Genomic DNA, 24,960 nt, shown 5'->3' with positions numbered 1-24,960 from the left:
TCCCGTGTGACGGCTCCCCACAGCGTCCCCCCTCACCGCGGTGGCTCCCCGGCCCGGCCCGCTCCAGCGCGGGCGGGGTCAGCCAGAGAGCCCCAAGGATCGGGAGCGGTCAGGCCGCGCCTTGGGGAGCCCCTCCCCGTTCTCGGTTTGACCAGGCCCGCTTTGCAATTAGGCAGTTTTATTGAGCGGGGTTTGGGAGAGAAGGCCGGGCCGGGCCGACCCGGGCACGTGGGGAATGAGCGTGACACACGAGGGCGACTGCTCTGTTCCTGCCCGATCCCCCCTCACTCCGCATAGGTGGCGTCGTCTGAGCTATTGCTGTAGGCCGAGGAGGAGAGCTCGTCGCGAGGAGTGCACGCCGGGCACGTCTTCCCCATGTCTATCCAGCACGAGGCGCAGTACACAGCCCCGCAGTCCGGGGTCGGGCACACGTAGGACTCAGACGTCTCGGAGGCCTGGCAGACCACGCAGCGCCTGCGCAGGAGGTACCGCAAGAGAGGGCAGCGGCGGTAACACAAGTCCACCAGACGGTGGCGCTGTGAGGGAGAGAAAGAGCGGCTCCTCATTGTCCTGCCATGGCGAACTCTCACCGGAAAGGGGCAGAAAGGAATCACTGAGATCTGGGTTTAAATTCTGCTCCTCACATTTTCCGGCTGTGAACACGCGCTAATGTTTTCCGGTCTCTCGGCCTCTTTCCTCTCCTGGAGACACACTTGCAAGTCTAGCGTCCATCTCCATTCCTCACCCTACACATTTCCTTAGGGTCAAATTAAAATCCTGCCCCAAATACTTTCTGTATGACCTCAGGCAGCCTCAGTTTCCTCATCTGTAGCATGGGAATATTAATAGCACCTTACTCTCAGGTGGTTGTGGGATAGAATGGGAAGATATCTGTAAAACGTTTTATCTATCCAGCCCTCTCCAAAGGAACCAAGGATCTCTAATTGTTAAGTAGAACACATGCTACGTTCACTTCTTTTTTCTGAATTTTTCTCTCTCTTGGCTTTTCCTCTTTTCTTCTGATTTTTCAGTGTATTATAATGTGTTTTAATATGTATTTAAAAAAACCAAATAAAACAAAATAAAATCCTCTGCATCCTTGACCTCTCTGTGGTCCTGAATACGTCATTTGTATGTAGTTATTTTCATGTGGTTTCCCCTGTTCCATTGTGAGTTTAGGGACTTTTTTGCCCTTTCTTTGTATGCCCACACTAATAGCACAGCGCTTGGCACTGGGGGGTGCCTACTACATGCTTATCCTTCTCTAAGTTTTCGTGACTCTTCTCTCCAGGGTCTCGAGTCTCTGTCTCTCCGACTGCCCCCTGTCTCCATGTCATCAGTTAACCATGAGTGTGCTCAAGGCTCGGAGGCAAGGCCTCTGTCATTCTAACGTTAGCTTGACTCCCATCTTCCACACGTAGCCAAATCTTGTCATTATGACGGCTCTAACGGGTGCAGTGCAAGCACACAAATGTGCGCCGTGTGCACAGAGACACGCACGTACGCATGCATGCTTATTCCCGCAGTCGCTACTCCAGTGTGGGCGCACAGTGGCAGGAGCGTTCTAATTAGCCCCTCGCTTCGGCTCTTCCCCCCCCTCCCTAATCCATCCCTTGCTTCGCTGCCAAAATGAATTTCCTAAAACGTAGGCCGACCCCGTTTCAGTTCCTCTTTTCTCCCCACTTCTCCAGGAATCACACATAGAGTCTTCTGTTTGGCGTCCTCCATATCCTGTCTTCGAGCCTTTGAACTGTGTCCGCCAGGCCTGCTTTTACCTCTTACTTTTTCTGGCTTCCTTAGGGATGAAGTTCAAATCTCAACTTCTTTTGTTTTGTTGTTTCAATCATGTCCAGCTGGAGTTTTCTTGGCAAAGATCCTGGGGGGGGGGGTTGTCATTTCCTTCTGTTGCCCATTTTACAGATGAGGAAACTGAGGCAAACAGCTAGGTGACTTGCCCAAGATCACAGGTGTCTGAGGCCTTCCTGACTTCAGGCGGCTTCCTGTGCACTATGGCGCCACCTAGCTGCCCCCGAGATAACCTCCCAGCTACTCTGCCATGTGCCTAATTATTTCCATGTTTTCCGCGTTAGAATGTGCACTCCTGCAGGGCGGGGACTGTTTCCTCAGCACTAGCACAGCACTTAATACTTAGGGAGTTGAGTTTAACAAGTCCAGAGTAAAGGTCTCTTGAATCACATCAACTTTCCTATGGAGATTAAAGTGGCTGAAAGGTTACCCTATATCATCTCCTTTGATTCTCACAAGTCTTTTGCCACAGGTGTTCTCATTTTACAGATGAGGAAACTGAGTCAAGTGATCTGTCCGGGGCTGTTGGGTCTGAAGCAGAGTTCGAACTCGGGTTTTGCTGACTCCAGTTCAGCACTCGGATCTTTTCTGCCAAGCTACCCCGCGTCCTAACTGACTGCAGACTCCCAGAAGACAGTAGGGAGTGTGGGAAGAAAGAGGAAGTTTGGACCGCCAGGCTCCTTTCGTATCTTATTTTCAGTGCTAATGAACCAGAACAAGTATTCCATGGGGAGTCAGAAGCCCTGGATTCAGATTTGGGTTCTTTTATGAACGTGGATAAATGACTTCCTCTTTCCTCTCCTGTACAAGGTGAGACTGGAGTAGGTGATTTCTAAGGGTCTCTCCTAGCCCTAAATCCCGGGGTTTACTTGCTGGTGCTCGCTGAAACATGGAAAGTAAGAACCTCTCTTATCCAATCCCGGTCCTTCCAGCCCCACCCGGGGAGGAGGGAAGAAAATGGAAGTTCTGGACTCACAGGCTTCCCCTGCCTTTGAGCCCTCTGCATGATGATAGTCCTCCGAAGTTTGGTGAAGACCAGTCTTTTCTTCAGGAGCTCATTATAGAAAAACAGGATTCGCTTCTTCTCTCTCTGGGAAGGAGAGATGAGAGTAGCTTGGGCCTCCCCCACAACTCACAGTTTCAGGACGCCAAGATCATTCTTAGCCTCTGTCTTAGGGTACGGAGCGATCCTGCTTCCCACCATCTTGGGCATGCTTAGGACTGGAGAGATACATTTTGAGGCCTTCAAGGAAAGGGGTTCAAGTCTGTGACAGCCAGGGAAGTGAGGGTCGGGAGCCCTGGTCACCTTGGGGAAGTAGAAGGCTGCAATGACCCTTCGGAGTCGATAACTGTAGGCCTGTGTCAGGCAGAGTAGCACCAGCAGGCCGGCAGGCAAAAAGACCTTCATGTAGTCCTGGGAGCTCATGCCTATCGGCTTGGGTAAGCAAGCTGTAGGAGCAGGAGCGCAGGATATAAGTTTACCCAGAAGAATTAGTCCTTCCAAAAGCCCTGCCAAAAGAACAGCTTTTGAAACAGTATTTACACCTTTTCCCAGAAGAAAAAGAGAACGGTAGGCTTAGACCTAGGAGCACCTCAGAGGCCATAGAGTTCAGTCTCCTCACTCTTTTGGAGGAGAAAACGCAGCCCCACAGAGAAGGCTTTCCCTAGAATACAGATAGGATTCCACCCGCTCTGTAGTCTTCTTCCTACTTCACCACAATTTGAGGAAGGAGAGAGGGATCTTGATCCCCTACTTACTAAGAGCTCGTCCCGTTGATATCCTATTCCTTTCCTGTAAACTACTCAGTTGTTGCTCTTTAAACTCAGTATAGTAAAGGAAGTGTGGAAATTTAATGAATCACATTGACTCCAATCTTGTGACTCAGATTTGGAACTAGCTAAGCTCTCTATTCAATTATGAGTCTAGTCCAATTTCTATCTTGTGAGAAAACCTTATTCAATTATGGGAATTGTGAAAAAACTGTGCATTGTTTGAACCTAGCCCTGCGTGACTAGAAAGCTGGACCATCTCTACCAGTTGCTAAGAGATGCTTAGATAAGGACCTAAATTATGCTGATTAGAAACTCAGTTAGATCTGAAGATTGAGGCAAAGAATTTTCTTATAATTATGTATCTCAAGCAACCCAAGTGTCTTATCTGAAAAATGGCCTGAACTGATCAATTAGTTCTGTTTCCCTTTGATTGAATACAGATACTTGGGGGTTGTGGTACACGTCTGTTTTCTAGTTTCAGGAAATTGCACCTGTTTGCTCTTTTCCCTGATTCAGAAAGCCCATCATTTTTCCTTCAATTAGAAATCAGATTACCTAATTTTGTAGCCGGGTTAACCCTTTTTATTTAATTAATTGGTCCTTTTGATTTATTGTTTTTAATGCAATAAATTCTCTCTCTTCTGTATTCGTGTTCTAGTGCCAAAGTTGAGAAACTTGGTCCTGATTTGTTATGCAATTGGTATGCAATGGTAGTAAATCGATATGCTCAAAAGCTCCAGCCTTTGTTTCCTCAGTTATTTCAGATTCCATCCCCCACAATATTTTCCAGCCTGGCTAACTTTGACCTGAGCACTCCTCTACCTACTCACCTGTGTTGCTTGATTCTATCAGAATGTCAGAGGATGTGTTTAAGGCCCCAATCGTTTTTCTTAGGAGCTTGGCCAACATAGTATCTCCCCCTACCTTCACTTCCAGATGGTGACTACCTGGGAGTAGGATTAGGGTAAAGGGAGAAAAGAATCAGTGTTTGAGAGTCCCTGTGATGAGGGCAAAGTTATCTGCTGGGAGCTGTGCTGCTTATCACTGCAGGGTGGAGAGAAGTGGGGATAGGGCAAGAGAAGGTTCCTGCGTTTCCTAGAGTAGGAATATCTTGGTCAAAAAAGTGAGGAGCAGGACAGCTAGGTGGTTTAGCCCTGAAGTCAGGAGGACTTGAGTTCAAATCTGGCCTCAGACACTTAACCCGTCCTGGCTGTATGACCCTGGGAAAGTCACTTAACCCCAATTGCCTCAGGGGGGAAGGGAAAAAAAGAGTGAGAAGCCAGTAAAGACACCTTAGGGTTATTGGGCTAGAGGTGCAAGGAGTGGCAGAGGGGGAAGAGGGCTTACTGCTGAAGGTGTATTGTAGGAAGGAGTGTCTGCGGATGGTGTCAAAGATGGTATAGAAGGTCCAGTCCAACACACACAGAATCAGCAACAGCATCAGCACTGGCAAGGATTCCAGCAACTCCCGAAACTACAAGATTACATGGCTGTGAAGACCGCCAGAGGACTTGCCAGGTCTGGAGGAGCACCAATCAGAACCCAAGACTTTGACCCCCACTTAGCCTTGGAGAACAGTGGCTGAAGGACAGAACCTTCAAGTTGCTCCTCCATCCCTCCTATCCCTTTGGAGGCCTATGGCACCTACCAGCTAGAGACAAGATCCCCCCTTCTCTGCCTAGGCCTGCCTAGATCTGGCAGTGCCCTCCTCACCACATTTTTAATCTCAGTTGCCTGAACAGTCAGCTTGCAGGGGAAAATGACGGTGGCCTTCTCAGCTTTCCGGAGAGGCAAGAGACTCCTTCTGCCCTATAGAGCAACACCAAGGAGTATCAGGTGTCATTTTAGCCCTCTGAACCCATCCCCACCCACATAGAAACCATCCTGGGGCACACAGAAAGATTTCTGGAGGTTTCTAGGGTCCTGGATCATGTTTAAGCCCTACAGCTGACCATTGGGCAATATCTGCTCACCAGCTTCTTTCTTCTATGATCAATCTGGTAGAAGTAGGTACTGATGTAGATGTTGTCAAAACGGATGTCTTGGCAATAGCTGTCCGTGTAGGAGAAGGCCCTGAAGTTCAGAGAATAACTCGTCTCCTTCCTTGCTTCCTTTTCCCAGCTGTTTCCTAACTTTTTCCACAGGGAAGCCCTTCTCTCCCTTCTCTCTCGTTCTCCTTGGGGGATCTCATTTGCTCTCATTTTTTAGTTATCTCTTTTAGGCAATTGGATTCCAAAGCTATGCTCCTCATTCTAATCTTTCTCTAGATTGCTTACCTTCCTAGATTCTAGCTAAACATATCCATAGAACTATTCCACCTGCACTACCAACTTTTTTTTCCTAAATTTTCATAGTATTTTATTTTTCCAAATGCATGCAAAGATATTTTTCACCTTTGCAAAATCGTGTGTTCCAAAATTTTCTCTAAAGGAACCATTCCTATGGTTAGGGAGCTAACACTAAGAACTAATATCCCAAACACCCCCACACAGCACTTAAGGGTAAAGAGTAGTGTCCAAGAGGAGAACAGTGAGAGTTGAAGGTCAGAGATTCCAAAAGTCTTTGAGAGGAGTGAGGTGGGTGGAGGGAGAAGCCCAAAGCAATCTCCCAGGAATAGCTTGCTCCCAGGTGGGTGTGGTGCCTTGGTGAAGAGCCCAGGACTTTGGTCCAAATGGAGGGAAAATTGCTGACCAGTCATCATTCAAGAGGAAATGAAAGCAGGCTTTGGACTTTACAGATGAAACAACAATCAAGACAAAAGAAGATTCCAAGGATTATTACTTTTTTTAAGTAAATGGAAAAGTGGCCAAAATCCAAAATAAGGGATAAAGGTGGCTTTAGATGCAGTCAAGTAGAGGCAGTTTGCCATAGTAGGACAAGGATTGGAATTCAGACTTAGAAGAGCAGGAGTTGACTTCTGAGTTAGATTCATGACCTTGAACAAGCCAAGGAGCCTTTATAAGCCTCAATAAAATGAGATTGGTCAGTAGATGATTTCAATTTCCCCTTGAGCTCTAAAGATCAATGATTAAATGATTCCATGACTGCTAGAATAGAATTCAGAAGATCTGGATTCTCCCTTCCTGATCTGTTGCTCAGGAGCTGTGTGACCCATAGCAAATTATGGATCCCCCTCTCTAGGTTTCTGATCTCTGTTGTGTTAAAATGAGAGAATGAGACTTAATGGTTCCTGAGATTTCTCTCAGCTGCAAGATGTAATAGTTCTATAACCCTCTGTGGGGTGGGGTGGGGGGCGCTGAGACAGTCCATTGGGCTTTGGATTGTCTAATGTAGGTCTCCCAACATGCATAAGCATTCATGTACTTCCCTCTTTCCCTCCCTGAGGTCCCAGGACTGCCCCTCTGTACCCACGAGGTTGTGGGTGTGATGGGACTAGGAGGAGAGAGAAGATCGTGCACAAGTGAGGGGTTCTGGTGCATGTGATGGTTATACTATAGATGATGATTGTCTCACGCCTGGAAAACCAACAGGAATGTGCAGGAAAGCAGGATCCGAAGCAGCCCCAAGGCTCCATCCAGCTGGGACACTTGATACTCAACATAGTCCCGCACTTCCTCCCTCAGCTGGGCCTTGCTCACATTGATGCCCAACAGGGCTGTTTGCTTCTCTTTCTAGAATAAAAAGGGAGGTTTAAAGAGGGTGAGGAATAAAAGACAAATTGGTCCAGCTTGAGATGACCCCTGGTCCCTCAATTCCTGTAAATGTTATTCCTTGGAACAGCTGGGCATGGTGATAGGTCTGGATTCAGGAAGGCCTGAGTTCAAATCCAACCCCAGACACTTGCCAGCTGTGTAACTCTGGCGATTCACTAAACCTCTCTCAATTTCCTCATCTATAAAATGGGGATATTAGCAGCATTTACCTCCTAGGATTCTTGTGAGGATTAAATTATATATTGATAAAGTGTGTTGTAAACCTTAAAGCACTATATAAATGCTTTTGTCATTGTTCAGCTATGTCTAATTCTTCAAGACTCTATTTGGGGTTTTCTTGACAGCTTACCATTTCCTTCTTCAGATCATTTTACAGATGAAGAAACTGAGACAAACAGGGTTAAGTGACTTGCCCATGGTCATACAATCTATAAGTGTCTGAGGTTGGATTTGAACTCGGGAACATGAGCCTTCCAGATTCCAGACTAGGTACTTTATCCACTAGGCTGCCACTTACCCTACCTCCCTTTTCCTCCTCCATTACCCCTCACATCTATCACCGGGCTGATCTCTTTTCACTCTTCAACAACTACCTTGATTTCTATCTGGGCAGAGAACTCCCCTTTCATCCCTTGCATGGACTGGTTGAGTGAATCATAGGTCTGGCCAAAGTTGCCTTCCACTGGGATTCTATTCCGGCACCAGGGTTCCATTACTAATGAGGAGAGGAAGCAATGCATGGGAAAAATAAGTCAGGAGAGCTACCTTCCACCCTAGGGCTCTGCTGCTGCAACGCTCCTTGCCAGGACCCCTCATTCTCTGCCCCCAGCCCTCTCGCCCTCCTTTCTAGCCTTCAGACAAATATAAGGATCTGCATGATCAGTTAGGGAGGATTATATAATTGGCAAGCATGCTTTAGGAAGGAGGTTGGAATAGATGAGATTCTTCCCCCCTTCCCTTTTCACCCTCAGCATCACTACCACCATTATCACCCCCCACTCACACACATACAGAGGTTCCAGGGGCCACACAAATCCATTCCTGGCTGTTACCCTTCTGACCCCATGCCCTGGTGACTCCCTCCTTTGCACTGATTGCCCCACGTCCTAACCCCTAGCAATGCTGCACAAGAACTTGAATGTCATGGGGAGACACAGGAGATGGTTAAGGAGTGGGACTTTGATCGTCTGCATGCATTGGGTATGCTTATGATCCAACCATTGATGGCAACTTCGAACGGCTGCACCCACGATATCTGGAGGAGGGAAGGCGTATTTCAGAGATTGTCTGGGTCTCTAATATAAATCCAGGTCCCCATCCCCACCCTCATCTCCTCTCTCAAATCTACAGCTTCCTCCAGGATGGACTGATACCCCCAAACCATCCAAAGCTCAGAAGACCTGCTCATTATCTCCTTCCATGTACAATTGGAGACCAGCACTGGAGGCCCCAACCAGGAGCCCTTCTGGCCTCCCCACTCACAATGGCAACGGAGCTTGGTCTTGATTTCATAGAGCTTCTGAGTGGAGAACTTCATTCCTTTAAGTACTCCTCGCACCTCAGTGTCCTCGTTCTTTAGTCCCCCAGATGCATCTGGGTCGTAGCCCTCAGTACTCTTTATTTGGGCATCCAGTTCTTTAAAAGAGTTTGAGATATTTTTTGCATCTAATTTCAGCTCTTCTTTTTTACTCTGGGAGAGGGGAAAATGGAGGTGAGGCTGAAGAAGGGAATATTCAGAATTTTAAGTTCCCCACTCCTGCTCCCCTTGCCTCCAAACACCTCCCTCTCCTAACCTCTACACAGAGAATCTCCATCTCCTTCCCCAGATCCCTAGGGGGCCTGACTCAGCAACTTGTCCCTCTAGCCCTCAACCCTCTAAGAGTTCTAAGAGTTAAATCTCTGTCCTGACCTCCAGTCTCCCCATCTTAACAAAGAAAGTTCCAGTCCCAAGTTCCATTGATGGGATTCCATCATTCTTTCCCCCTAATTCCACCATCACCGCCCTCCAAAAAAAAGCCTCTCTTGTTTTTTCTATCTCCAATCTCCAGCTGCAGAGTTCCCAGTCCTCCTAACCTCCCCTGACCCTTCCCACTTCAGGAGATACCTTCAGCCTTCCAATTCCTCAACCGTCAATTAGGACAATTCAGCAAGCATTTACATATTAAATAACTATTCTGTGCCATCTGTAGTACTAAGTATTAGGGACAGAAAACCAAACAGCCCTTACCTTCAAGGGGTTTATTTCCTTGTATCTTTTCTATACTATTCTCCCAACTCCTTCCAATTCCGAAATCCCTCTATTTCTAAAGTCCTAACTTCCTATTTGCTCAGGTTTCCAGATTCCCAGGATCTCAACTCTTATTGTTGAGGTTTTTTTTTTTTTTTCCAGTTGTATCTAACTGACACAACTTGCCTCTCTCTCTCTCTCTTTGTGTATATATATATTTGCAGATCTATGGGAGTGGTTTTCCATTTCCTTCTCCTGTTCATTTTACAGATGAGATAACCGAGGCAAATAGGATTAAGCGACAATTTGTCTGGGATAACACATCTGGTAGGGTAATCCAGAGTGAAAGTGGATTTGAGCTCCAGTCTTCTGGATACCAGACCCACCCTCTATCCACTGCACCACATCACTATCCAGGTCTATATTGCTTTAATTCCTCAGCCCCATCTTAAATCCTCCAGCTCCCCCAGCAACTAAACTTTATAACCCCTTAGGCTTATAAATGCCCTCCCTCCCAGGACTCCCAGCCCTCCTCTATCCCCCTCTTCCCAGCTTTGTCCCCTGACCAGAAGGTCCTTGAACACAGTCCTCAGAGGAGAAGTAGAGACTCTCCAGGCCATTCGAGTATGGTTGATCTGAAGTTCTACCGTACAGCCCAGAGATAACACCACTTCATTCAAATTGTGCCGCAGATTGGCCACAGGCCCTGAAAGAGGAAAGGGGCAGAGGGAGAGGGGCCAAAATTCTTCCTTTAACTAGCTACAACTTTGACCTTGATCCCTGTCTCAGCACCCCGGGATATGTGACCCTGGGGTATAATATACTTTGCATTTCTTCAAATCTTGTCAGAAATGTGACCCTGGCCAAATCTCTCATGCTTTCATTTTTCTCCCTTGTGAAAGGAGCGGTTTGGATTCAAAGATCTGTAATATGTCTTGAAGATCTAATATCTAAGATCCTATGATCCTGATGAGTTCTTTACACAGCTAGGAGATACAGTAGAGAGCGCCCATGACTTGGGATCTGGATGCCCAAATCCTGCCTCAGAAGCATGCTAGCTAAGTCACTCTGGGTAAGTCAATAATTTCTGGCTGTCTGGTTTCTTCATCTGTAAGATGGGGGTAATAACAACAAGTTGTTGTAAAGATAAAATGAAATAATATTTGTAAAATTTTATTTTTTATTTGTAAATTTTAGAAAATTAAGGGATGCTAGCTCTATTATCATTCCATCTTCTCCCACTGAATGCCCTCCCAGTGACTGCCCACTGCCTGAGAGCACGTCCCAGCTGAATTTCTGGCAGATACTCACCTTCATAGAGAGCAGCCAGTACATAGCCGAGCATCAGTAGCCTTCCCTCTTTGCCCAGCATTTTGGGGACCAGCAGAATGCTGGCACAACGAATATAGGGGGAAATGCTCCAGCCCAGGGCTCCCAAGCCTGTCCAGAGAGTAGATAAGAGAATAGAGTTGGGGGGGGGTGACAAATATCTATTGGACCATCTACAAGATTCCTCCTGAGCTTTGCCACCCTGCAGCTGGTCTTGTTCCTTGGCTATTTCAACCTGCTAAGAGCTCTCCCTTACCTGCCCTAGCACTGAAGTAGGGGAGGTGTTTTCTATACCTCCTTTAATGTCAAGCACACTTCTAGGCACAAAGAAACATAATCAATAGATCCACAGACTCATGGATATGGACATTCTCTCCTACAGTACAGATCACTTCCATCCTCTCTCTCTCTGATTAATTTTTCCACATGGAATCCACCCCAAGTGCTGGAAGGCTGCTGCTTCTTCTGGCTACACATTTCTCTGATCCATGAAATTCTACTCCATTAGGAGCTCCAATTTAATTCTCTATCTCAGGCAGGAGAAGCTAGACCTCATACACTCATTTCTGTAATCTGTCTTCCCCAAGGCACTCTTCCTCCTCTCTTCCCTGCCTGATTCCTTGTTCACAAAACTGTTCTCCATTCCCATTTCCTAAGAACATTTCCCTCATTATTGCTTTCTCCCACCCCAGAGGTGTCTCGGGGTGGATTTCAGACAAGACCACCTGATTTCAAATCCTACTTCAGAAATTTACCAGCTGTATGATCTTGGGCAAGTCACTTAATCCTGTTTCCTCATCTATTAAATGAGGTGCAGAGGGAATCAGCAAACCACTCCAGTATTTTTCCCAAGAAAATCCCAAATGAAGAGGCAGACACAAGTGAACAAGAGCCTAGCAAAATCATTTTGAGGATCAAATAAGATAATATGTGTAAAGTGAAAGCACTTAAATGTTAACCTTAAATGTTGTCCCTACTACTACTACTACACCACCACCATCGGCATCACTTATCCAACTCAATCACTTGTCCGCCCATGATTCTGCCCTACTTCCAGTGTTCCACTGTGTTTTAGGCAGAAGTATTCTGTCACTTCTATCAGATTGGGAGCTTCCCTACGCCTTCTGTCTTTGGACATCTGGATTCCCCATAGCACACATTAGAGGAGGTTTTGACTCAGGAAGCATCTTCATGGCTAAGTGCAGACTTACTGCTTTGGACACTGTTGCCATGACATGGGCCCTTGCAGACCCTTTTTTTTTTTTCACTTACCCACTATGCCGTATGTCAACATTATCTTCTGCTCTTCATAGAGGTTTATGGGGGTCAGCAAAATATGGGTGAGACCTGAGAATCAGAGGTCAACATTCAAAGGAAACCAGCCCTGTCTGCTATTTACTTAATCCTTCTTCTCTGCTTATAAATAACCCCTAGTGGGATGAGGAAGAGATGTTTTAAGAAGGAAATTGAGAACTTGCAGAGTGTTTAGAGGACATCCAAGATGAAGAGTCTTTAGTTCATGATATAAAAGGATAGGCTGAAACAACTGGACTGAAGGCATTTGGAGAACGGAAGACCCAGAGACTCTAGCTGTCTCTAAATATTTGAAAGGCTGCTGTGTGAATGGCAGAGGGCATAAATAGAAATAAAGGGTAGCAGTTGCAAAGTGTTCAATTTAAGCTTGATGTCAGGAAAGAACTTCCTAACAATCAGTGAAAAGTAGAATTGATTGAAGTGGTGAGTTTCTCCCTCATTTGAGGCCTTGAAGTGGATGATCATTTATCAGATACATTATAGTAGGAAGGTCTTTTGTTATGTGCTGGACTAGAAGGAAACCTAGGTCACTTCCAGCTCCCAGATTCTTGGATTCTGTGGTTCTGTGACCTACTTACCCACAGCTAGGAGCCCTCCAGTGCCAGCTCCCAGTAGGAATGAAGTGACAGGAAACTCTCCCGGCTTTCTCCATACAAACCGGGCACAGGGAACGGGCAGCATCCATCTCAGGAATCGATTCAGAGCTATGGAGGAATGTTTTGCTAAAATGCCCCCTCACTGACATGGGCATGTCAGCTAAAGTACACAACCAGTGACTTTTCTTTGGTTGGATGTGTTCAACTGGATATAAAATAGGTAGAGATACTATAGGTAAAAGTGTAAGCACCCAGACACAGGGGCTGAGAGAACATCCAAGGAAAAGGGGCAGGGACTGAGGGGACATTAATAGACAGTATCAGGAGAGGAAGAAGGGGAAAGTGTAATTGAGAAGGTGACTTACTGGTATTGGGTGGTTTCTTTTTCTGTTCTTTCAGGCCAGTTTCCTTGGCTTGACTCAGTTTACCTCCCATGATGATACTTACACTAAATGCTTTGAAAATCCCTTCTCATGCCTAACTGCCTCTTCTGTGACCTCATTTTGAGTTCTTTTGGGGAAGGGGGGAAATCATTCTACCTCTTTGACCTTCTTTCCTTTTATAGTAAAGTATGTGTGTGTCCCCTTTTTCTTCTTGATTCTCAATAGGATCCAGGGAGAAAGAATTAAAGAATATAACTCTCCTCCTTAGCCCCTGATCTTGGAAACTAGGTAAAGTGGCAAAGGGAATTCTTCTTTAAGTGACATTCTAGAACCTTAGAATACTGATGGAGAGAAGCTTGTGGCTCCTTTAAGAAAGTAGTGCCTTTGCACAGAGCCCAGTGGGCATCTCTAGGAGACCAGCAAACAGATGGGTATAGAAGCTGTACCTTAAATTCATGGCTGACAAAGAGATACCTTTGTGGGCAAGGGAGAAAAGCAAGAGACAAGAAGTGGCTCAGAGTGTGGGTGGCTTTGTCCTGGGCCTTGCCCTGGCTACCAGCTATGGGCTTCTGGGTCTGTTGGTGCAGGGGCGTAGTCCTTGGACCTGCCTAGTGATCACTCTCTCTCTAGCTATCTTCTTGGGCCTAGGTATGGGCTTTTCCAGCTCCGTTCGAATCACTGTCCTGCTGCTGCTGCCTCAGGCCTTCTCTAGTGAGTCCAATGACATCAGGTTGGAGGGGGGGAGGACAGAGAGAGGCTGGGTTGTCACTGCAGAGAACAGAAAAAAGGGCTGGGATAAAGACAAATGGACTAATAAGGTGTTAAGATTGAGAGAAACCTAGAAGATAGGGGAGAAAGAATCACCATAAAGAGGGCCAGATGTAGAAGGACACTGGACATCAAGGGGGCAGCTATAGGAACAATGAAGGGCTAGAGGCAAAGTATAATTGTGATTAACTGCTGGGGATACAAATAGAAATTAGAGATGGTAGTTCCTAACCTCAAGAAGCTTATGTGTTAATCAGGGAAACAACACATGTAAGGGAGTAATGCTATGAGGAGGGAAAGTCACAAACAAATCAAGAAGTAGAGCAATCCATCACCAAACCTTTTCCAGATACAAAGGCAGGAAGGATTAGTTTGAGTTCTGAAGAAAAAAGGCAGAAAGGTGATGGCAAGGGGAGCTCTGAACCCCTAGGGAAAGAGAATGGCTGCGGTAAGGATGAAGAAGGTTGAAAGAAAGGTTGGATCCTGGAGTGAAGATGAGAAAGTTTAGATTTGGGGAAGATGAGGAACACTGGATTTAGAAGTGAAGATGATGAAGGTTGGATTAAGACTGGATTTTGGGCTGAAGACTACGAGAGTGAGATTTGGGGTGAAGATAAGAAAGGTTAGGCTTGGGGGTGAAGATGATGAAAGCAGTATTTTGAGGTGAAAGTTGGATTTGAGTGTGAAGATGAGAAAGATTGGCTCCTGGGATGAAAATGAGGAAGGCTGGCTCTAGAATATGTAGAGCATTGTGCTTCCAGGAGTGGTCTCTGATGGAAAGGGGAGTGAAACAGCATCAGTAGCTAGAGGGTAAGAGTAGAAAAATAGCCAAATACCGATCTAGCTCCCATTGCAGTAAGCTCTTGAAGAAATGAAAAACTTGTGGCTGGGATCTGAGAAGGGGCAGTGAAGATGCTGAGACATTGTTATCTCCACCAGGACAAGGCCGGACACTGCTGTTGATTGCAGCCTTTGGGCTGGTTATTCAGGGCCCCTGTGCCAACATTATCAGAAACTTCAATAGGGCAAGTGACTCTGTGGCTTGTGGGGCAGAGCTGGCCCTTAACCAGAGTGCCGAAGTGCTTCAGAGGGCCCGACAGCCCCTCCTCAGTAAGAGTTCCCTCCCTTCCTGCCACCCTCTTCTCCTCTTCCTGCATGGGTTATTGCCTTTTTCCTGCCTCTCCCTCCCTCTCCCCCCTCATTTCAATATCCTAGTATCCTGAATATATGACATCATGGTTTCCACTTTATAGTGAAGGGTCTTAGAAAGGAGGGTGGTCTAGTCTCATGAAGAGATTTGGAACCAGATATTTATTTGAATGCTCATTTTATAGCCTCTATGATCTGGCACAAATCATTTCTCTCTGGGTTTCATCATCCTTATCACTAAAATAAGGCCTTCAAAGTCTTAGTCCTCTTCCTATGAATCTATGGAATCCCTGCATCCTCTCCTATCTTCCCAGATGAAACCCTTCCCATTCCTGCAATAACTTTAGGTTGACAAAGTACTTTCTTCACATTTGCCTTGAAAAGGAGCTAGTGCAAAAATCAGTTATAGCTAGTTTGGGAAGATGGGCAGGGGCCTGCTTCCTCCCACAGTATCTGAACTCACTTCTCTTACAGAATTTTCTCTGTTGGCTAATCCTGTGGCCATGAAACACCTTGAGTCACAATCCTTTCTGTTCCATTGCCCCAGGTCCTTCCTTCCTCCCTAACCTATTAGGGCAAGGGTCAACTAAGCTATAAATAGACTGCCTCTGCTCCCCAAATGACCTCAGATTGGAATACCCTCTGTCACCACTGCCACTGGGGGAAAAAAAATCTAGTTTGGTGTCTGGAAAGAATTCTTCTAATATACATTTTAAAAGCAGTTTGGGGAAGTTAAGTGCACACTTAGTAAGTGGCAAAATCTGCCTTTTGAACATGAATCTTGTGTTCCCTCTCAAATACCAAGAGTACCATATTCCCAGGTTCTGGGCCAATCTCCTCTCTACCTCAGGGGTCAGAGTTCAGACCTCTGGGAAGGATCCCCCCTACCCTGGTCTCTTTATCCCCTGCTCTTTCTTACTAGGTGCCCTGAAAAAGATCAAGGCCATTGCAGGGAAGGCCAAGGAAGTGGCTGACCGGATCCGGAAATTCTTCCGTGCCATCATGGATGGTGTGAAGCATGTGGGTCAGTTCATTTGTCAACATTGTACTCTCTTCATTGCAAAATAGCAGAGTGAAACTCCCTCCTCCTCTCACCTCCTAACTCATGTGATCATCTTTAGTTTGGGCTATTCTCCCATCAGTCCGTCTTCTATATCCTTTGACTGACCCAATCTAAAACAAGCAAAAAACAAAAACAAAACTCTAATGATCCTGTCCTCCAGACCTAGCACTTGGATGAGAAATGAGATCCAGATTTTTCCTTAGTCCCAAATGGGTTGCCCTACTTTGAGGGAGAAGACTATCAACCATATCCATACCAACACCCCCTACTTCCCTACCCCCACCCTAATTCCATTCTTGCGAAGCCAGAACTTCTAGGAGGCAGCACGGAGGCCCTGGCTATACTTGCTGCCTCCAGGAAGAAAGAATGAGAAAGGAAGAACAGGGAAGGGGAGAAGTGTAGACACTGTGCTAAGTATTTTGCAAATATTACCACATTTGATTCTTACAACAACTCTGGGAGGTAGAAGCTATTATTATCCCCATTTTACAGATGAGGAAACTGAGGGCACACAGAGGTTAAGTGACTTAGTATCTGAGTTTGGATTTGAATTCACATTTTCTTGACCCAAGTTGTGTACTCTTTTGCCCCCTAACTCCCCATTTTCTCCTCTGTCTCCCCTTGTTTTTCTGGACACACCGTGTCACAAAAGAAAGAGGATCAGTTATAGTAGAAGTGGGTTTTGGGTAATAGAAAGGAAATGTGTGAAAGGATGTCAGCCCATCCATCTATTCATCTATCCATCCATACGTTGCTGTGTCCAAGTTAGTATTCATTGGATGCTCACTCTGCCCCCACTACTGCCTCCCCAGTCAGGGCCCTGCGGAATGTGTGGTACTGGCTTTTGCACATCGGTGATGTCTGCAATTCTGAGCTAGGCTCACCCTATGGGAAATGTGCCAGAATCTTTGATGACGCCAAGAATCACTGCATGAAGGCAGTGCCCTTCTTCTACCACCTCTGCTACGTCCTCATGCCTTTCAAGCTGCTACTTTGTGGTCTGGCCAGTGGTGAGGATGGACCCATGATGGAAGTGGTTGGGGAAATCACTGGGTACAGTGGGGCTGGGTAATGGGAAGGGGTGGTCAGAGTGGGGAGGAGGCAGTGAGGAAGGGAGGAGGGATGGGGCTGGTGGGGACTTGGGTTCAATGGGAATGGCATAAAACCAAAGGAAGACCAATGGAGGGGAAAAGTAAGAAATGGCAGGGTCTCGGGGGGACACAGTTGACAATGGGAGAGAAGTGACCCCATCGGTCTGTCCCTCCTGATTTTGCCATTCTCTCACTTCTGCCCTTCCCAGTGGCTCAGCTGTTCTGCGTCATCCCCCACTACATACAGCCATTCTTGCGTTCCACCATTGGTACCCGTGAGTCATCCTGACCTATTTCCTACCTGGAGGTGCTCCCCAATTCCCAATAAGCTAATCTTCTCAGGTTGGGCAATATTCTGCTTCTCAATTCGAGAGGCTCTTTTCATTCACATTACATAGAACACTACCCCATGGGTCCAGAGCCACATGGGACATATTCTAACACAAAAATACTTTTATGTGCTTTTTCTCCCCTCGAGGGCAAAAACTCCTCAAAGGCAAAACATTTTGGTTTATCGATCTTTGCAGTTTGCCGTGTTCACTGGTATCCTCTACCCCATTACAGTGCCTGGCACCTAGCAAGCACTCAAGATTGGAATAAGTGAATACCTCCTCATGCCCAGCCCAGTGTTTTTTTGCTCTTTCATACTTGATCCTTCCTCTTCCATGGGGTTGTACCCTTACTCTGATTCTGCTCGCTTATTCCTACCTCCTCCTCCAGCGGTGATTCGATTGATTAACCGAGTGCGTGGTGAGTTTGAATTCAACGTCACAGCCTCCCATCACTTCAAAGTGAATCTCAATTCTTCCCGAAGCCTGGCTCAGGTAGCCTTTGACCTTCAAGAGGCTGTCAACCTGAAGCTACATCCAATCAGAGAGACCCTGGCCCTGCTTGGTCACACCACTCCACTACTGTTTATTTTCCTCTATCTCCAGTAAGGGGTGGGGGAACGTGGAAGGGAGGGATCTGGGAGGAGGGACTGGGGATTTCAATGTCTCAAAGATCTTGGAGTGAGGAGCACTTTTTCTTAAAAGGGATTTCCAGGTTGATAGTGACCAATCCCAAACCTAAGACTAGGGGTAGGAAGGTATGAACATGTCCCAGTGGGGGTGCAGATTGGTTGCTTTTTTTTTTTTAGTTTCATTAATGCTTTTTTAAAAGACTTTTTCTATTATCTCTCCCAGTGAAACTCTCCTATAACAACAACAAAAAATGTTTATGGAAACTAATTAACCCAAGAACTATGTGCGATAGTAACAACAATAATACTAATAACTAGCAATTATGTAGCAACAACTACTTGCCAGACATTGTCCTAAATGCCTTATAAATATTAATTCATTCGATCCTCACAATATATCTGGGAAGTAGGTACTATTATTATCCCAATTTTACAGTTAAGGAAACAAGAGAATTGTGGTTACAAGGTCTAGTACCAACCGCACCATTTGTTATTTCAACAAGTGAGTTGTATCCAACTCTTCATGAATCCATTTGGGGTTTTCTTGGCAAAGATACTGGCATGGTTTGCCATTCCTTCATTTTACAGATGGGGAAACTGAGGTGAAGAGGGCTAAATAACTTGGCCAAGATCGCCCAGCTAAGATATGTTTCAGGCTGTATTTGAACTCAGCTTTTCCTGACACTAAGCCTCTCCCCTTAACACTAATAAGCCGCCTCCTGCAGGACTTCTGACAATATATATCCTATTCTGTGTCAGTAGTACTCCACCTCTTTATGGAATGGAGGGAAGTATGTTTCATCATCTGTTCTCTTGGATTAAAATTGATTATTTACATCATGGTTTATCTTCCTTTTTATAAGTACATTTGTTTGTTTATTATATATATATATATATGTGTGTGTGTGTTTGTGTTAAGACTAGAAAATCCCTTTCTCCATGACTCAGATTTTTAAATTAAGTTGCCTTTGGGAGAATGAAGGTTCATACTTTCAAAAGGACAGTTGTGGGGGTTGCAGAGGGCCCAGCTTTCAAACTTGCCTAGTGTGCAAATTCCTAGGGTGGGTGGGCTCAGCTTCGAATGTGTCTTAGGGTTTTGAGATCTCCCTCATCTCTTCCTCCTCCAGAGCCCTCTTCTACCGCTATTATTACCTGACTAGGGACAACTTTGACAACATCTATATAACTAACCGCTTCATGCGTATGGATGCCATCCGGATCAAGGCTGGTCTGCCTTCAGTCCTGCCCCTGAGCTCCAGGGAGCGCACCCGATATATCCAGCCAGGTGATTTTGTTGTTCCAAAGGACACAAGTTTCCCAAGGACAGTATTAAGAGATGCCTGAGGAAGGGTCAAAAGGTGGCTGACAAAGGATAGGAATGTTAGGATCCCATGTCACAGAGGTCTAGTTACTATCAATACCAGTCATACCATTGGTTGGATTGTTTCAACAAATGTTGTTATTATTATTGAGTTGTATCTGACTTTTCAGAACCCATTTGGAGTTTTCTTGGCAAAAATACTGAAGTGGTTTTGCCATTTCCTTCTGCAGCTCATTTTACAGATGAGGAAACTAAGGAAAACAGGGCTAAGTGACTTGCCCAGGGTCACACAGCTAGTATCTGTGGCCAATTTTGAACTCAGATCCTCCTAATTCCAGATTCAGAGCCCTATCCACTGTGCTACCTAGCTGTTCTTGACCAGCTGGGACACTATATTTCTTGGTGGACAGGGTCATGGTATAGAGTAGAGGTAGGGAAATCCCATAATGGAAAGAACTCCTTTCCTTACCACCCTGTCATTTTATGGGCAACACTTCCACATAGTTCCAGCTGTATGTGCTGAGTCTCAGGTACCAGCCTTCCTCTCCCCAGACTCTTCTTCTTTTCAGGTTCCTTATACCTATCTAGGATGGAGCGGATACATTACACTTTGGCAGCCTTCACCCTAATCCGACATCTGCTAGTGGTGTTGATACTAGTGCTACTGGATTATGCCATCTTCTGGCTGCTAGATCTGGCTCGCTATTGGCTGCAGGGGGAGATCGTGGCTCGAAGTAGGAGCACCCTTCCTGTCACCCTACCTCTTCACCCTACCCCTTCTCCATTTGCCCTCCTTTGAACTCCTGAGACCCACTCCCTTAATCTTTCTCTAATTTTTAATCTCCATTCCCTTTCTTTCAACTTCCAACCAAATTTTACCTCTTGTCCTGAATCAAAAGAGAGTGAAATTTAGAACTGGAAAGGATGTAATTTATCTTTGAGTCCATCCCCACTATCTCCTATGGAATAGTGATCATCCCTTCAATCTTTTGGGCCAGTAAGGTTTTTATATGCATTTGAAGAAACAGATTCATCAAAGTAGGATTTCGAATCCAGATTGTCCAACTCCAAATTCAATTCCCACTTTAATAATAATAATAATAATAGCATTTATATCATTCTTTAAGCTTTGCAAAAGCCCTTGAGAATATCTCATTTGATCCTCACAATCACTCTGGGAGGTAGTACTATTATAATCCCCATTTTATAGATGAGAAAACTGAGAGATGGATATTGAATGGCTTGCCCAGAATCATACAAATAGTTAAGTGAATGAGGCAGGATTTGGACTTGGGTCTTCTTTTTTGTTTGATTGTTTGTTTGGTGAGGCAATGGGGTTAATCCCTAGGGTTACAAAGTAAGTATCTGAGACCAAAGACCTCCTGATTCCAGGGCTGGTGCTCTAGATCCACTACAAGTCCAGGTCCAGTCCAGTGCTCTAACTACCACATCACCCAGTTGCCTTTTGATTTGATTATTTTGACCGACAAGAGTTGAATATAGATTCTACTGTCTGCCTACCTTGAGCTAGGATGGTTCTATGTCATTTTGAATGGCTCTGGGCAAATGTGTATGTGTATGTGTGTATGCATGTGTATGAGTATATGTATGTGTGTGTATAGGTGTGTGTAAAGTGAGGATCTGCACCTCTTCCTATCTTTAATGGATATATTTCCGGACTCTAATAGTGACCCTCTCAAAAAGGGAGAACTGAGACAGGAGAATTTCACTACCTGTACTATCGCTTGTGTTTCCAGACCCTGTCTTGGTGTCCGTCACTGTACAAGGGACAGGCTATGTTGGACAGATCTACCGTGATCTAGTGTCTGTGTTTGACATCCTTCAGCGAGGAAATATCACCATTCTATCCCGGCGCTGCCTTCTTCGTCCATCAAAACCAGACAAAAGAAACTATTTACTCATTGGTAACTATTCATGGGGCATTGAGAGGGACTTACAGATCTAGATGATGCTAGAAGGTGTAATCAGTCTTGGAAAGTTGAGATTTTTAAAAAGTGGATTAAAGGACAAAAACACAAAGTGAATGCGAATTAGTTGAATATGAAGACCCAAATAACAGAAGTGGCTGATAGTGTGTATCAAACAGGAGGGAGGTCTCTGGTGAAGTACTTAATGATTTGTCCCTGGTCTGCTATTTAATGGTTTTTTTTTTCTTATTTTTAAAATTATTGATTTGGCTGCTACATTAGTAGCATAATGATAAAAATTATAGATAATACAAAATGGAAGAGGATAATTGTAGCACCCCAGATGCAACCATATGAAAAGATCTCTACAGATGGTGTGGTAGACCAAACCTATGAAGATGCAAGATAGTAAGGGCAAATGTAAAGTACTTCACTTGTGTTCAAAAAGTCAATTGCACAAGGACAGGTTAGTGGAGACATGAATAGATTTAATTTCATGTAAAAGAAAGGTTTTAGTGGAATGCAAGTTCAAGTACAAGTCAATGATGTTAGGGATATTGAAGTGAGAAAAAACACGCCAATTTTAGGCAACGTTGATAGTGATTTGAGAGGCCATATGTTCTAATCAGGGGGCACTGGCCTGGCCTTAAAAGTTAGAAAGACTTGGATTTAAATCCTGGTTCTGACATATAATGTGTGATCATGGGCAAATCACTTAATCTTAGTAATGACACCACCTGTCCTCCCTACTTCACAACTGTTGTAAGGATGAAATGAGATAATGAAGATGAAATGCTTTATAATGAGAGAGCATTATATGGGGTACCAGGGCAGCTAGGTGGCACAGAGGATAAAGTATCAGGCCCAGAGTCAGGAAGGCCTGAGTTCAAGTTCTGACTCAGATGCATGCTCAAGTCATTAAACCTCTTAACTCTGAGATTATAAGTTTCTGAGTGGGGTTTTATCTGCTTTGATGGAGGAAATTCCCTCATTCAGAATTCCTAATACCTATGAAATCTCAAGTCTGATCTAAAAAAAGAAAATAAATGTTAGTTCTTCTAATAATGACTATCAAGAATATGAAGTGGATGGAAGGAAGGGAAGTTCCAGAAAATGGAACCTGTTTGGGGAGTTACAACATCAGACTAGGGGGTTCCAGCCTGCCTCATCAGGACCGCACAGTGGAGGGTGCAGGGCGGCCTGCCCGGTACGGGCCTGCATTCCTCCTCAGTGACACCCGCCCTGTCCACAGGCCTCATGTACGGGCTGTGTTTCTTTGTTACCCTCTTTGGCACTTATGTTGGACGGACGAGTCGGATCATCTGTGCTTATTACTACCCCTTCCGGGAGCAGGTGAAGGGGCTGGGGTTCCAGTGGGTGGGTGAAGGGAGGGGAGCCATCTTATCCCAAACAACAGTTGGTTAGTGGTGGAAGTGATGGGAAGTTTGGGAAACTTCATTTCTGAGAGCCCAGGTTTTGGTAGAGCCCCTCCAGGACAAACAAGGACAGAAGTGTCTCAGGGAGTGCATAGTGTTCCTGATTGGGAATGCCTTGGTGGGGCCTTCCACATAATCAGGTTTACAGCTTATTAGGGGTTGGTTATTCTCTTTCTGTCCCCTCCCTCCCAAGTGCCTTTGCCTAACTGGAGGCCAGGGAAACCTTTCCCTTTTAATTTGGGTAAAAATCTGTCTACTGTTGGACCCCAAAAGATTAAGCACTCCCACTAAACCCCATCCAGGAACGGATCTCTTTCTTGTACAACAAACTGTTGACCCGCCGATCCAACTTGTCCACTTCTCTGCTGGGGGCAGTGAGGCGCCGGGCAGCTGACCAGGGGCACACCAGCATCCTCCTCATACTGGCTGCCAAGTAGGTTCCCCCCCCCCCATTCCCTGCAGGGAAAGTTCACCTGTAGATGATCCAGGGTCAGAGTGAAAATTTGTTTCTAAATTGAAGATGCAAAGTGAGGGGAACCTCAGGATTTCTAGGATACTCTGATGAAGGATTCTGTAGCAGGATAGAAAGGGGGAATGGGACCAGAGAAAGAACAGCTGGCTCAGTGGGGGTAAAACTGTAGGCAGGCCTTCCTAAGGGTCATCAAAGGGAGAAAAATACTGAGAAAAAAGGATGGATTCCCCTTATGGGTTGGAGGAGGGTTGCTCCATCGAGCAGCTGTAACACCCCAAACCCTCCTGCAGGTGCCCCTGCCTAGCATCGCTGATCCGTCGGCTGGGAATACACGAAACCTACTGTCTGGGCTGTGGGAGGCCTCACAATGAACGGGACATGGAAGACTTTGTGTCCTGCAGCACCCCAGGTTGCAAAGGTGGGTCTGCCAGGAATCACTGGAGTCTTGCATGGTACCATGGGAAGAGCTCTGGATTTGGCAGCTGAAAGGTTAGGTTCCAGTCCCATTTCTGTCACTCAGAAACCCAGGGAATCATTTTGCTTCCCTATACCTCAGTTTCCTTTCTCTGTAAAATGGAAGTGGACAGACTGGCATCTAAGGTCCTTTCCAATTTTAAATCTATAATTTGATATCATTTGCATAGACACAATCAATTGTGATCCATAATTTACATAAGCTTTACATTGGTTTTACATTTGGATCCCATGTTATTGCTATGCATGGATTCGTTTGCATATGGGCATGGAGACTTGCATATGAATTTTGTGATTTGCATAAAGCAGACACAAATTTGTGATTTTTGGCCTAATTTGCATGGCGCCTTTTCTGCAATTTACATATAGTTCTATTATTGCATGATATTTCAACATTTGTGGCCCAGTGAGGTTGGGGGGGGGGGCCAGGAAGCGCTCCAGGAAATTTGTGGGAGGAGAGAAAAAGGGATGGGAGGTCAGGCCAACGCTCCCCAGACCTGACTCCCTGGGCTTCCCCCCCAGGCCTCTTCTGCAGGTCCTGCTTCCGGCTCCTGGCCAACACCTGCTCCGTGTGCGCAGCGCCCCTGACTCCCGAGGGGGACCTGGATCTGGAGCTGTGAGTGCTAGAGGGCAGGGGGCTCCAGGGGGAGGACACAGAGGGGGCCGGCCGGGAATCCCTTCTCTGGGAAGATCCCGACATTCTGAGATCTCCCAGGGACTCCAGCGACGACGAGCGCCCCCGCCTGTGGCTGGCTTCTGCCCGGAAGCTGAGCCAGGAGAAGCGGAGCGGGGTTGAGAAGCAGCTCAAGAGTCTCCTGGGCAAGGCCAGGTTCAGGAAGCTCTTCTCTAAGCCGGATGCGGCCGGCAGCTCCCGGTGAGTGAGGACCGGGGCACCTGAGGGGGGCGGAGCCGGCTCCCCCCCCTCACTACATTTCCTCGACTTCCCAGGGATGAGGAAACCGATTCTGGCGGTGACCAACGGGAGACTGAGGGCGAGGTCGGAGGGGACGAAGCCGCAGACCACCTTAACCCGTCCCCTCCGTCTGCCCCTCCTCGATCTCCTTCGGTCCACATTCCCATCCCCCCTCCTCCGCCCCTTCCCCAGAAATAGCCGCGCTCTCCTCGGCTTCCCCTCCCACCCAGCCTGCTCTCAGTCTCCCACCCCCATTAAAGAAGGAAGAGACCACCAAGACAA

General features: G+C 46.1%; 2 protein-coding genes across 4 annotated transcripts; one reads left to right on the top strand and one right to left on the bottom strand.

Moving 5' to 3' along the window:
* Positions 1-161: 161 nt before the first annotated feature.
* On the bottom strand, positions 162-13,552 carry DCST1 (DC-STAMP domain containing 1). Of its 3 annotated transcripts, XM_074265274.1 has the most exons (16): positions 13,085-13,552; positions 12,702-12,827; positions 12,082-12,156; positions 10,792-10,920; positions 10,047-10,186; positions 8,736-8,943; positions 8,365-8,508; positions 7,847-7,968; positions 7,054-7,211; positions 5,553-5,652; positions 5,293-5,388; positions 4,927-5,053; positions 4,410-4,526; positions 3,113-3,255; positions 2,783-2,896; positions 162-536 (listed from the first exon to the last, which is right to left on the bottom strand). In XM_074265274.1, the coding sequence occupies exons 1-16, from the start codon at positions 13,152-13,154 to the stop codon at positions 285-287; spliced, it is 2,121 nt and encodes a 706-aa protein (XP_074121375.1). In that variant the 5' UTR covers positions 13,155-13,552; the 3' UTR covers positions 162-284. The 3 variants fall into 3 exon arrangements, with proteins under 3 accessions (XP_074121375.1, XP_074121376.1, XP_074121377.1); XM_074265275.1 differs by lacking the exon at positions 12,082-12,156; XM_074265276.1 differs by lacking the exon at positions 12,082-12,156 and having other exon boundaries at positions 7,069-7,211.
* Positions 13,452-24,957, top strand: DCST2 (DC-STAMP domain containing 2). The gene is made up of 15 exons (XM_074265268.1): positions 13,452-13,813; positions 14,810-14,980; positions 15,942-16,043; positions 16,895-17,092; positions 17,383-17,448; positions 17,894-18,107; positions 19,262-19,419; positions 20,025-20,189; positions 21,213-21,380; positions 22,636-22,736; positions 23,122-23,252; positions 23,582-23,709; positions 24,288-24,381; positions 24,481-24,639; positions 24,714-24,957. The coding sequence occupies exons 1-15, from the start codon at positions 13,558-13,560 to the stop codon at positions 24,874-24,876; spliced, it is 2,274 nt and encodes a 757-aa protein (XP_074121369.1). The 5' UTR covers positions 13,452-13,557; the 3' UTR covers positions 24,877-24,957.
* The last annotated feature ends 3 nt before the right edge of the window (positions 24,958-24,960 follow it).

The sequence above is a fragment of the Sminthopsis crassicaudata genome, chromosome 4 (genome assembly GCF_048593235.1).
Source record: "Sminthopsis crassicaudata isolate SCR6 chromosome 4, ASM4859323v1, whole genome shotgun sequence".
Taxonomy (NCBI): Eukaryota; Metazoa; Chordata; class Mammalia; order Dasyuromorphia; family Dasyuridae; genus Sminthopsis; species Sminthopsis crassicaudata.
The sequence above is the reverse complement of the archived record's forward strand: the minus strand, read 5'-3'. Positions and strand labels throughout refer to the sequence as shown.